Source organism: Nipponia nippon, unplaced genomic scaffold (assembly GCF_047370975.1).
Source record: "Nipponia nippon isolate SJK-2023a ecotype South Korea unplaced genomic scaffold, ASM4737097v1 scaffold_9, whole genome shotgun sequence".
Lineage (NCBI taxonomy): Eukaryota > Metazoa > Chordata > Aves > Pelecaniformes > Threskiornithidae > Nipponia > Nipponia nippon.
In genome coordinates, this window is record NW_028262413.1 from 48,381,632 (window position 1) to 48,394,953 (window position 13,322).

At 59.2% G+C, this 13,322-nt stretch overlaps 1 protein-coding gene across 9 annotated transcripts in view; it reads right to left on the reverse strand.

The window, feature by feature from the left end:
* TLE3 (TLE family member 3, transcriptional corepressor) overlaps positions 1–12,986 on the reverse strand; it is a 28,730-nt gene extending 15,744 nt beyond the window's left edge. For 3 of the 9 annotated variants that reach the window (XM_087745392.1, XM_087745393.1, XM_087745391.1), the window contains exons 1-7: positions 12,412–12,986; positions 11,927–12,060; positions 11,756–11,856; positions 11,353–11,416; positions 10,390–10,434; positions 1,981–2,043; positions 1,410–1,514 (exon numbers count right to left, since the gene is read on the reverse strand). In XM_087745392.1, coding sequence (XP_087601518.1) covers positions 1,410–1,514; positions 1,981–2,043; positions 10,390–10,434; positions 11,353–11,416; positions 11,756–11,856; positions 11,927–11,950 — 402 coding nt within the window. In that variant the 5' untranslated portion in view covers positions 11,951–12,060; positions 12,412–12,986. The remainder of the gene's footprint in view (positions 1–1,409; positions 1,515–1,980; positions 2,044–10,389; positions 10,435–11,352; positions 11,417–11,755; positions 11,857–11,926; positions 12,061–12,411) is intronic. The other 6 variants (XM_087745396.1, XM_087745395.1, XM_087745399.1 and 3 more) reach the window with 4 other exon arrangements.
* Positions 12,987–13,322: the final 336 nt, after the last annotated feature.

Consider the following 13,322-nt stretch of genomic DNA (forward strand, 5'->3'; position numbering starts at 1 on the left):
GCCCGGAGCGTGCAGCACGTCCCAGAGACCAGCTCTGCCCTCCTCTTCAAGCCATCAAAGCACACGGCATCGCTCACCGCCCTCCTGCCAGCAGCCACCCCGCGTCCCTCCCTCGCCAAGGCGCAGCGGGAGGAGATGCTCCCCGCTGCCCAGCCCGCCCGGATCAGCTCCGCGCTCCTCCGGCTGCCCATAACTCCTGCCTCCTGAAAGTTCGTCAGGCAAAGCGATTAAATGGCTGGCTGCTTAATCACAGGACGACACTTGCTCTGATCCAAGGAAGCAATTACCTTGAAAATGGGGGTCACGGGCCCCGCTCATTTACCTTAATTGAATTCCAATATCTGCCTCTAGCTGCCTGGGCTCCTGGCTGCGACTTAAAGCAGCTCAAAGCCGAGCATCTCCCTCGCTTGCTGTCTCTGCCACAGATGCACCAGTTCACCTCCCAGCCTGCCAGGAAGGCGTGAGGTGCAGGCAGCAGCAGGCAGGAGGCCAGGCAGCTGCGTGGTGCTGCCTGCCACCCCAGCGTGGACCCAATAAGACACGCTCCCATGCCCGGACCGCTTCCCAAGTGCCACCACCACACAAGCCCCACCACGAGGGATCCGGCTGCCGCCGAGCCTTTCCTCGGCCCCAAGGGCTGCAGGAGCCCGGAGCACATTTCTACACTTAGTGCTACCCGTAAAACCAGAAAAATGCATATAAAAGCAAGTTAAATGCAGAGAATCACAAAGATCCTTGTAGCTTAAGAAAGAAGTGCAAGTAGTTACTAAAAAAAAAAAAAAAAAAAATCAGTATTTTTTGGACAACAAACACCAAAACCCAGAGGAGCTCTGGAGCCACCTCCCCAGGACACTGCTGGGGACGCTGATGTCCCAGCGCTAAGGGAGCTCCAAGAGAGAGCAGGTATGCTGCAGGACTGAGATTGTTACATCAATGAAAGAGACAATAAAAATTGTTAGTCTTAAAAACCGCCCGAGATATCTGCGAGAGAGAGCTCGGTAAGACGGGAGCGGGTAAGTCAATGCATGGAACAACAACTCCATCAAGTTTACAGCACATTTCACATCAACAGCACACGCAGAGACATGCCTGGGCTCAGGGGGCTCCGGGAGGGCTGCCAGGCACCCGGCCCTGCTCCGCTCCCCAAACGCTCCCCAGTCTCATGCAGAACATCAAATTTGGCCGGCCAGGGTCCCCGGTGCTGCATTAGTGCCCGGGGAGGGGGACTGGGCTACCCGAGCAGCGGCTGCCACCCCCCGTCTCGCTCGATGCCGGATTGGGGGAGTTTTGGTGGTTTGGGGGGGCTGCGGGATGGCCAGGGTGCTGCGAGCCGCCCTTCTTTAACCCGGCCTGAGCACAGGATTGCCTCTGGTTATGGTAAATGATAGGAATAAAAGGGGTATACACACGGTGAGAGGCAGATTGGGAAGTCCACGTACCCCGATGATAGCATTCAACTCCGTCATTGTCACTTGCTTGGCACGCTCAACAGCCTGTGCGACTTGCTGTTGGTGCTGCGGGGACAGAGGCGCACAGCCGGGTCAGAGGCGGGCACGGGGGCACCGAGCCAAGGCGGCACCCCCGGGCAGGAGCTGGTCACCCCTTTTTTTGGTTATATTTTACTCATGAGAGCAGCAGCCCAGGTGCACCTCCCTGCTCCATGGGGTGCAGGGGGAGCCGGAGCAGCCCCTCGCAGCCTTTTTTGCTCCGAGGGCTTGGTGCAGACCCCCATGGCCGAGCAAAGCCCCTCGTGGGGTCTGGCTCTCCCCCACCCCCAGGATTTTGCAACGTGTAGATGGGATCCCAGCCGTGTTCCTCACGGGGCACCCCAGAGCAGCCCCAGACCCCCAAACCAGAGGTTTGGTGGGAGCAGGTCCATGCCCCCTCACGGGATCCCCCGAGGGGCACAGCGCTGCCCACCTGGGGAAACCCCCCCGGGAGAAGCAGCATCCACCGTCTGCAGTGTGAAAACATCCTTACCTCTTGTGACAGAAAAGGCATGATCTGGGCTAAAATTGTATTCAGTCTTTTAGCAATTTCTGTCTGAAAAAAGGGAAGAAGAAAAAGCAACAGTTAGTACCGAGCAACCCCCCCCAGACTGCACAAGGCTTCCCGGCAGCAGTGTCGTGCATCCCCTCCCCGTCCCCTTCCCTGCATCCCCCTCCCGTGCATCCCCTCCCCGTCCCCTCCCGGCCGCGCAAGAGGAAGCGGCAACTCCCAAAAGAGGCAACGAAAGCGCCTTTGTGTGCGCTTTGCGCTCGCCGGCGCAGGGACACGGCCCCGCTCCCCACGCCCTCGGGACACTTCGGTCCCCTTCCCATCATGGGACCGAGTGTCACGGACCAGCCCCAGCAGCTTCGCACCAGCCTGGGTTCCCCTGGTTTCAAGAAAACGCTAGCACAGCTCCCCATCCTCACAGCAGCTGCCGCTCTCCAAAGAGGCCGGATCACAGAAAATCAGTTGGCCCCATCCAGCCGGGATCACGTGCGGGGACAGCCCCTCGCCATCGCTTCCCGCGCCCGGCGCTTACTTGCAGGCGTTGAGTTTCTTCAGAAGAAACCTCCGCAAACACACGCTGCTCCGCGCGGCAAGCGTTTAGTCAACAGCGAGGGTGGGTGCTTGCTCTGATCTCCGCACCGTCGAGGTCCCTCCCCACCCCAAACCAAAGCTGTTCGGGCTCCTTGCGCCATCCTCCCATCACACTCGGGAAACTTAACCCGTAACCATTTACACCCGCCAGCTCAGCCGCATTATTTGGGAGTTTAACAACAAACCTGTGCTGTCAAACTGTGGTTTCTACATCATCTCCATTAACTGGGAATAACGTTTTCATCGAGTGATAACCCCAGCACACGTTCGGGGCGAGCTGGCAGCCCGGTGCCGGGAGGTGCCATCCTGCCCCGCAGCACGCACCCCACCGATGCTCCCACTCAGCACGCGGAGCTGCCCGGATCGCCACCGCCCGGCTCCCAAGAGTTAACGCCGGCTGCTCCGGCGGCCAAGGCAGCTGTTAAAACAGCTTTTGGTCCAACTCAAACACGGCCCGAGCAGCCGCGAGGATTCAGCGCCGCAACAATGGCCGGAGCCGAGCCCTGGCACAGAATCAAACGCCCAGAAATTCCTTCCGACAGCCCTGAGCAGCTCGTTATCAATAACACAAGTGATTAACTGGGTCTCGCTCCAGCCTCCCCGCCGGCAAGGTGCCTCCTCCCTAAGACGGGCAGCAGCCACCCCCCACTTGGAGAGCCCCCGTGTGCTCCCCAAATCACGGCCTCCAGCTCCGGCACCCCGAGGCTTCGCCCTCCCCGACCCCCGCCGCTCGGCCCCAAGGCGTCCCCAGGATGTGCCCTACACCAGCTCCAATTTTTAATCCTAGCCCCAGTGGGGTGCTGACCCAGAGCGGGGCTCTCAGCTCCACCTGCGCTCAAATACCATGAGAAAAAAAAATCCAAATATCACAGTTTGGAGGAAAAAAACCAATAGACACTGAACCCTTCCTTTGAGGAATTGGACAGTGGCTGGGGCACTACAAGGCTCACCTGACAAGCACAACCGATGTGCCCCAGGATGACCATAAGCAAGGAGATGCCAGGAGAACCCCCACGTCCCCCAGCCCCCGCGGAGGGAACCCCCCCCGCAGAGACCCCACAGCCACCGCAGCTCGGGGCCCTGCTGCAAGGGGTCCCCATGAACCCCCAGCACCTCTGTGCGGGCATTGCCGCTTGCAGCTTCAAAGCGACGGGGATATTTCTGGCCGTCGTCTTTTCCGAAAGCACCCCGGCGATCGCGTTACACCTGATGCTTTTATTAGTCCTTCCAGAGGTCAGGGGAACGTGCTGGCACGCCGTGGCAAGGCAGAGGCATCTGGAAGTGACTCCGGTTTGGACTCAAGTACCTTGGCTACAGCTACGCGAGCGCTCCAGGTGCCAAGATTATCATGGACCCGAAAACAAGGATGTGAGGTGCATCGGACAGCTGGGGAAGGCACGATACTCCCAGAAGGAAGGGCTCTGGCCAGCGCAAGTTTTTGAACACCCAGCATGCGTGCATCACCCACCGACCACTCTGCGCCCACAAAATTGGGCTGCAAGCTAAAACTGCAAAAACCAAGGCCAGCCACGGCGCCGCGTCCGAAGGAGCGTGGTGCAGGAGCGTGGGCTGGCACCATGCGTGCCGCCAGCTGCCCTGGCAGAGCCGTGCCACTTCAAAGCGGCAGCAGTGCCACCCATAACCACCCCGGTGCTCACATCACACGTTGCTCAGCGATAAGAAAACCTCTTTAAAGGCCTTTTTGGCACTGACACATCGATTAGATTATATATAAACTGCAGGTCCATTAAATATTTATTCCTTCAGATGAAGCCTATTGGATTCTAGACGTAACAAGCACTCAGCGCATTGCTCCTCCAGCACAGTTGCTTCTCCTGCGAGCTCTTTCTTGCCAGCCCCTAACAAATTCTAGAACAAATTCAGTCCTTATTTGAGGTGAAAACAGCGGTGCCAGCACGAGCAGTCCCTCCGGCTGTGTGTCGCAAAGGTCGTTTAGGCGTAAAGGAAAAAAAAACCGCAGCATCCAAAGAGGCCGCCTCTGCAGAAGAGGGAGGGAAGGTGCCGAGTGTTCCCCAGGCACCATCAGCACTAACACGGTCCAGGCAAACAAGACGCAAAACAACCCATGGCCTCCACGTTTAAATCCAATTCTGCCCAAACTTCCAACAAAGATTTGAAGAAAAACTTTGTGCTCTGCAGAGAGAGAGACTTCCCACGTGGGATTCAGCAAGCAAGAAGATATTAGATGTCCAAAATATTATGTTTACAACCGTGAGGTTTCCTGTTAACATGAGATTCAATAATCTTTAAATATTTGTTCACTTGAACATTTCCCATTCCCCAGCATATTAAACTCCAGTTGTCCCCATTAAAAGTTTAATTGGGAGCGAAAGGGGATCCTCCGGCGGGCTGGGAACAGGGCAGGGTTTCATGCCCGACACCTTCCCCATAACAGGGCTCATTCATCACCTTGCCCCAGAGCGGCGGAGCCCCCCGAGCCGCTCCTGCCAAGAAAAACCTCCATTCCCCGCCGCGGGTTGCCATGGCAATCCCAGCCTCCGCATCCCCTCCCAACGCCCTGCATCTTCGCTGGACCACGCCATACATCACCGAGACGGCGGCTGCAAACGAGCCGGGGATGAAAGACCGGGGGCTGCACAGGGCACCCCAGGAGAGGCACCAGCACCAGCACCCGTGGGAGCACCTCCCGGGACGCTCACCCCGGGCAGCGGGATGCTGATGGCGACTCCATGCCGCTCATTAAAAAGGGCAAGAAGTCAGGAAGACCTGAAATCCCGACTAATCCCCCACCGCCCCTCGCCCCTGCCAGCAATCCGACCTGCTGCTAGACAAGAAACCCTTCTGGAGTGGTGTTTCACGAGCGGGTAGGGGGGAAATCAGAGAAAACATTTGCACTGGTTATAAATCAAGAGACAGACCGCTTGGCCGCAGGCTGCAAGTCCCGTCACCCGCTCTTAAAATGGCCAGAGCTGCTACCAGCACCCAAAGCGCTTAAGGGCACGGAGAGCCGCTGCTGGAGCCGAGTCAAGAGCCGGGCAGGGGCTCCGGCTGCAGCAGTGTGCGGCGGCATGGTGTTAAATAGCTGCGGGGCTGGCTCTCCCCAGCAGCCCCGGCCTCTTGTCTTTACACCTGGACATGGCAGAGGGAAGTTTAAAAATAACTCTGCCGGCCGTCAGTCGCGGGATACGCAGAGTGGAGTTGAAAGGAGCAACCTTAAAAATCACCCGAAGCACTCGAGCGCAAGCGGAGCCCCAGCTTTGAATCAGGGTGAGGGGGTGCGGGGGGGAGCCTGCACCCTGGCAGGCACCGCTCTGGGCAACAGAGATGCTCGCTGTGCCAAAATATATTAGCCTTCGCCTTAGCTGAGCAAGCAAACGGGAGCCGCAGGGCTGCCGCTGCCCCGGGGGTCGCACCCCTGGGCTGATCCCAGCACCCTCGGGCAGGACCAGACCCAGACCCCTCCTGGGTTCCCAGCGCTCCGGAGCCTTTGGGGCCAGCGCTCAGCCACGCCCTGGGGACGGAGGTGCTTCCAGAAACCCCCTGCTCTGCAGGGAGCACCCCAGCCTTCCCAAACGCCCTGCACGAAGCGGACGCACCCCGACCCGCACCCTGAGCGGGATGGATCCTCCACGAACCTACATGGTTTTGAAAGGAGTCACACCAGCGCACCAGACCAGGCCACCTCAGACGCAGTCTCAGAACAGACTTTGGGCCACACCAGCCCAGACCCTTGCTTATTGATTTAAACAGCGGGACGCAGGCTGGAGCCAAGGGGCTGTACACACGCACCGCTCAGCTGACCCTTCCTCCTCTTGAAAAACACAGCAAAACGTTATAAAGACTTTCCACCGCAAGCCTAAACCCCCGGAGCGATGGGGCTGGTAGGGCGCCCAAAGCGATGGTCCGTGGGATGCGGGAACATCATCCCACGGCTCACACAAGACTCCTGGGAAGAAGCACCCTCCCGCGAGCCCCCAGCTTTCTCCTTGGCTCCAAAACCACAGGTCACCCCGCACGCACCCCGACGGTGTTTTTGGGACGGGTCTGCACCGCCACAACCCTCCGCCAGCCGCCCCAGGTCTCCCGCGGCGCCGCGCAGGTCCCCCCAGACCCCAGCCCTGCAAGAGGGCGGCAGGGGCGGTGGGAGGAAGGCAAGGAGTAAATCACACCACCGGTGAAGCACCAGAAGCATTTGTTGAAACCAGGATATTGTCTCTTTAAGCACATGAAAATAAGGCCCTTGAGCAGTGTGGTTCTCACTCCGGCGCACAATTATGGGTACTTTCAGCTGTCTACCACTATTTCAAGTGCTCTCTCCAACCAGGCTGTCAATGGCATGTTGAAAGCTATTTGTGGCTGCTATCGTTATTAGCAAAGTGGAGAGCTTCACTGATGAGAATTAAATTCAGGGAGGGGGTGTGGAGGGGCGGACCACAACCCCTCATTACAGAATTACCACCAGTGCCCGGGCTGCGGGGGGGCAGAGCTCACCCGGGACCCCCAAAACCCACCCGGGACCCCCGGGGCCGCCCGCAAGCCAAGGGGAAGGGGAGGTTAAGCTGGCTGACAGCTATTCCCTTCTACCTTAGGAGACCTGAGAGTATCACACTAACAAATTACTTGGCTTCTGAAGTATTTAGCAAATTATTACCTGGCACTCCTTGCTAACAAGCATGACAGAAAGTATATTGTGTTCTTGGAATATTCTAGAAAAAAAAAAAAGCATGCCTCTCTTCCCCTGCAAGTGTCAGGAGGGTTTAGGTTTGTTCCAAGCATTAAGTGTTTAAGCACAAAAACAAGAAGTGCTTATGTGGAGAGTTCTCAGCCATAAAAAAAAAAAAAAAATCAGCACAAAGGTTCTCCCCTCTGAGGTGTCTCGTTTCCCCACGCAAAATTAGTTTTTCTTTTGGAATCCTTATTCCTTCCGACTGCATTCAGCAATTATCTACAGAGATCTGAACAAAAACAATGCCAAAACAAGAGGGGAGTGAAAGTTTCTTTGGTAAAAATCAATTAACCTTAAAAAAGAGTTTCGCTCAGGTTTAAAAAGAAAGCTCCCGACTGGCCTCAGGTTTAAGCAAGCCGAGCCCGGGTGCGACAGGGCTTCATTCAGCAGGAAGACTGATGTAAGGAGCAATTCACTGCGTTATATGCAACAAAGTGGGTAGTCACTTCCTAAATATTTCCTTGCATATGGAGTTGTTTATGAAACTACATTTTTTTCTTAACAAGAAACAAAACGAGAAGAAAGGGGAAAAAAAAACCCCCCACACAGCCACATATGCACACACTTAATATTCAGCGTAGAAGAGATAATCTGTTATATAAACCCACAGACAGACAATCCCCTTTTGCTTAAAGATGAAGTATCCATCAATGTTTGTCTCAAGCAGATGTAATCACAAGCAGTCAAGTCTGGAGGGCAGGACACTGCATGAATAATTCAAGCACTTCAGTCTACTTGATTGTGTGCAGATAAACACAAGTCAACCGCTAAACAGGTCAGCTGATAAACTTGTTTGTTCAGGACTAGCCACCCTCAACCAGATGCAGGCAGGACCAGGCTGCAATTAGCGGCGGGGATGCCTTTCGGGGGGATGCTGCAGCCCAAGAGAGGGGCGAACCCTCCCCGGGCACCCGCTCTCCCATCCCTCCGCTCCCTCGCGCCCCATTTTCGCCTGGAGGCACGCTGGGAGCAGCTCGGGCCGCTTTGTTTTCCTCCAGCACCATGCACATTGCTGTCAATTAAAGAACAAGACAGCTTCACCTCCCCAAACTTCCCCCATCAGCCCAGCACTAGGCACGCAGCATATGTCACCAGGAACAACTAAAACAGGCGGGGGATGCTCCTCGCAGGCTGGAATCATCCGGCGAAGATTTATCTGCCGAGTTGCAAGGCGACGAAGCTCCCAGCAAGGCAAACCGACCACGCAGGGCCTCCCCGGGCTGCCAACGCCGCGGCGTGGGAACTGCCACCCTGCAAAATCCGGGTCGGGGAGGGCAGCGGCGGCTCTGCCTGCAGCTGCCTGCGCACCAGCCCCACGGAAAACTGCCCCTGGGCATTTTGAGGCTCCTCAGTTACCCTCCGAAACCATCCCAGATGCTTTGCCTCGCCAAACGCCACGGGGAAGACAGGCCACACGGTCACACCGCAAGACGGAGCGGATGGCGGAGCGCCCCATCCACACGCCAACGACGCCAGAGCCCGGGACGGGCTCTCACCCCCCGGTCCTGACACTCATCCCGCGGCGCAAACCCTCTCAGATCAGTTTTTGGTTACGACCATGCACCGGTGGAAAACACGCTGCGCATCTCGGGAAAGAGCAATTGCTTCCAAAGCTTCCATCAAGAGAAAAAGCTCGATGTCTTGCTGTGTTATTTCAGCATCTCCCAGCGTTTGCACAGAGCGAAGCTCTTCCATCACCGAGCGACCAGGTGGTAAGGGGCAATCCCTCTCCCGAAAGCAGCCTGCACCAACGCTTGCGCTCCTCCGATCCCTCGAGCACTTCTGAAGAGGCTGCAGGGTCCGTGTCCCGCCGGCCACGTGCAAAACGGGGACGGGGTCCTCGCAGGAGGCCACCCCAGGCCTCAGCAGAAATTCTGCATTCAGGAGGATTCCCGGCTGCACCGAGGGAAAAGCGTGCCCGAGGCTTCCCCGAGCCGCACGCCGGCCCCGCCGCCCCAGGCACGGGGGACCCCGGCTCTGCGCGGCCCCCCGCGCTCCCCGCAGGCAGCGCCGCCTCGCCTGGACGCTTTTGTCCGGGCAGCAGCGACCGAGAGAAAGAAGTCAGGATTATCTGCATGGAAGAAGATACTTTTAAAAAAACCCGAAGACTAAGCAGTAATTATTTTCGTTACCCCGTGACGACGTCCCCGAAAGCTAAAGGGAAGCGTGTGCGAAGAAGAGAGGCAGATTCGCAGACACGCTGCTTTGAATTTCATCAGTCGGCTAACGACACTTTCTTACTCCGGGCTGCTGCGATGCTGCTATTAAGCAAAACCACTTTGGAGTTGAATGGGGCTGATTTGCGAATTGCAAAGTTGATGTCAACTTCTATCTGCCTTAAGTTCTTAATTAGAACTACTTCTAAAACCAGTAAGCAGCAGCAGCACAAATAATCAGGTCTAATCTCAATAATAACTTTATTCCTTTAAGTTTTACCATCATGTGCCCAGCCTTTAGGCTCTTTAACTATAATCTTATCAAGGTAGCACACCACATTCTGCTATGGCCTTCTATATTTTTCCCTCAGGCAAGTTATATGTTAGAGGAGACCAAAAAAAAAAAAAACAACACACCAGAGTACCCAACATTGCTTCATTTTCCAGATGCAAAGACAAATCCGTGACATTGAGCAACACACCACAAGCTATCGGTATCCCTGAAGATAATTCCCTCCTAAGTCTCACGCCGCTGCACGGCGAGTATCAGGGCTACGACCTTAGAAACAGTCGCGCTGTACCAACAACAAAACCGGAGGAAAACGCAGGAGATAACAGTATTTTCCCAGTGCCGGGAACGCGCTATTCCAGGTACCGACCTCCCAGCGTGGAAGGCAAGGCTGTTTTCACCTCTTCTCACAAACACTCTTCGCAAAAGCAAAGTTTCTCCTGAATATGGGCAAAACACCCCACCGGCCTGCCATCAACCCGCCGTTCCCGGCGGAACTGCCGGGCCCCGCCATCCCACCGGGAGTCACATCCCCGACTTCTGCACCTATTCCCCATTCAGGGCAATCAGGGCCTATTTTATCTCGGGTTGAGAAAAGGGCACCAGGAGATCAATCGCTCACAATTTTCCCCCTTTAGATTACTCACCTGTTTGTGCATTTCAATATTCAAACCATACGACATTTCATAGTACTGGGGAATAAAAAAAAAAAAAAAAAAAAGAGAGCCAAGAAAAATTTGAATTAATTTAACATAAGGTATTTGCATAAGGTCATTACCAGAAAGCATCCCGGTCAAAACTGCGCTTAAAGCGTTCGTAGCCAAGGAAATTATACCTTATAACAAGCAGATGTTTATAGGGTTTAACTGGCATGCATTTAACAGGAGGACACTCCTTTTTACTCCTGTTTTCTCCTCCTAAGCTACTTCTTAGAAAAACAAAGAGGCGCAGAGCCGTGTGACAGGCGCCTGCACAGCCCTGGCAGAACAGGTACGGCCCGGAGCCTGGCCAAAAACCCAGTTTCTCACTGCGGGGGGGGATTTCTGCCCCCCGGGGTGCAGCGGTGCTGCTGGGAAGCCCCCGGCCCCCGCCGGGAAAGGGGCGCTGGGTGCTGCCAACCCCCTCGGCCACGCCACCCATCCCAGCCCGGGGCCCTGCCGGGCAAATTTCCCCCAAAAGAGGCTTTTGTGGCAACCCGAGAACCCCCTTTTCCACCGGGGGGCGGGGGGGGGCACCGGGGTGGCCTCACCCCGCATCCCCGGGGCAGAGCCGGGGGGGGGGGGGGGGGCAGCCCCCGGTACCCCCGGGGCCACCCCCGGTGCCCGGGGCCGCCGCTCCCGTCCCCCCCCCGGGGCTGCAGGCACCGGTAGAACGGGTTAACAGGAAACTTGGTGTTTGCTCCCAGGCCTCCCGGGCTCCGCCAGCCCCGGCACCGGGCACGGGCAGCCCCTCCTGCCCAACGGCGTCCCCGCAGGCAGCTGCCCGTTCCGGGGGTGTGTCGTGTCGTGTCGTGTCGTGTCCCCCCCCCTTTTTTTTCCCCCTAGCACAGGGCTGGGCTAGCAGCTAATGACATTTACAGCCTGATCCGAAATCTGATTAAAGTCTCTTACCATAACGTAATGGCGCTGCATTTCTGTCTTCTCGTTCGCCAGCTTGTCATACTCCACTTTTAGGCTGGGGAGGGGGGAAGAGAGCAGAGAGGGGTGAGACCCCGCGGGCAGGGGAAGGCAGGGGAAGGCAGGGGAAGGCAGGGGAAGGCAGGGGAAGGCAGGGGAAGGCAGGGGAAGGCAGGGGAAGGCAGGGGAAGGCAGGGGAAGGCAGGGGAAGGCAGGGGAAGGCAGGGGAAGGCAGGGGAAGGCAGGGGAAGGCAGGGGAAGGCAGGGGAAGGCAGGGGAAGGCAGGGGAAGGCAGGGGAAGGCAGGGGAAGGCAGGGGAAGGCAGGGGAAGGCAGGGGAAGGCAGGGGAAGGCAGCGGCGCTGCCCGCGGCCGCGCCCCGGCCCCCCCCGGGCTCACCTGTGGTACTGGGCTTGCAAGAACTGGAACTCGTCCTTGATCCGGTCGCAGGATTCGGCTACGGTGAATTTAAAGCCCGGCTGGCCCGGCTGGTGCGGAGCCTGCGGGGAGAGAGGGGGGCTCAGCACCGGGGAGCGGGGCCGGGGCGGCGGGGGGGGCACCGGGACTCACCGGGTGCCGGCCCTGGGGGTACATGGCAGGGCTGGGGCGCGGTCACTGGGACCGACCGCGCCGTTCCTCGCTACGGCGATGGCGACGTGCGCTGCTGCCCGCCGGCCACGGAGCGCTCCGGGAGAGACGGAGGACTGGAACAAAGAGAGGAGAGGAAAGTCCGTGCGGGGGGCGGAGGAGGGCGGGCAGGGCGGGGGGAGCGGGCCCGGCTCCCCGCTCGGCCCCCCCGCGCACGGCTCCGCTCCGCTCCGCACCGCCGGGGACGGCGCTGCGCGCCCGCGGAGCCCGCCCGCCACCGCCGGGGCCAGGTGCCGACCCCCCCCCCCTCCCCCCCCCCCCCCCGCTTCGCTCCGCGGTCCTCCGCTTCCCTACCCGCCCCCCCCCCCGCCGCCGCCGGCTTCCGGCAGCCGCTGCCGGCAAAAAAGGCAAAATCACCCCCAAAAAATAATTAAAAAAAAAAATAAAAAAAGCCAACAAAACCCAACCAAAACGGCCCCGGCGGAAGGAGGATCCCGCGGAATTCCTGCTGCGAGAAGAAGGGGGAAGCAAAGCCAGGAACTAACGCCGGAGCACGACGGCCATGGAGGAGAGGAGGAGGGGGAAGGAGGCCGTACACATCCGACTTCCCGGGCATGCGAAGTGCGAGCGGTGCCGCCGCTGCCCCCCCCGGCCCGGGGGCGAGCGCTTTAGCTCCGTCCAGCCGGCATCGCCGTAACTCCACAAGCCATGCTGCTGCCGCCGCCGCGCCGGGCAGCGGCCGGGACGGGCGGGGAGGGGGCCCGGCCCCTGCCGGGGAGCGCGGCTCGGTGCCGGTGCGGGTGCGGAGCGGGGCCCGCCGCGCCCGGCCCCCGCGATGCCGCCGCTGGAGCACGCGGTCCGCGCCGCCGCCGCCGCCGGAGCGCTCGGGCAAAGCGGGGCGGCGGTGACGGAGGGAACAAAACCCCAACGTCCTCGCCTCCGCCGGCCAATGGGCGAGCGGCGGGCCCACGTGGGGCGGGGGAAGGGGGACGCTGAGTGGCCGGCGGCGGCGGCGACGTCACAATGCCAGCTTGTGTCTGAAACGATGTCAAGAGAGAGCAGCGGCGGGGTGGCCCCGCCCCCGCCCCAAGCCCCGCCCCCGCCCCAAGCCCCGCCCCCCGTCCCCCCCCCGCCGCCGGGCCGCGGTTCGGGGCTGCCCCCGCGGCCCTGGCGCTCGGCGGAGCGGCCCGGCGAGGCGCCGTACGCCCCACAGAGCCGCTGCGTCCCCCTGACGCCCATCGCTCCACCGAGCGAACCGGCGGGATGACGGCACGGTGATGCCCGCCCTCCGCGCGGCCCCCTTCATCTGCGGGGCCCGGGGAGGCCGCGGCCCTGCCCGGTGCTGGCGGGCGCGGGGGTCCGGCCCTCCCTACCCCCC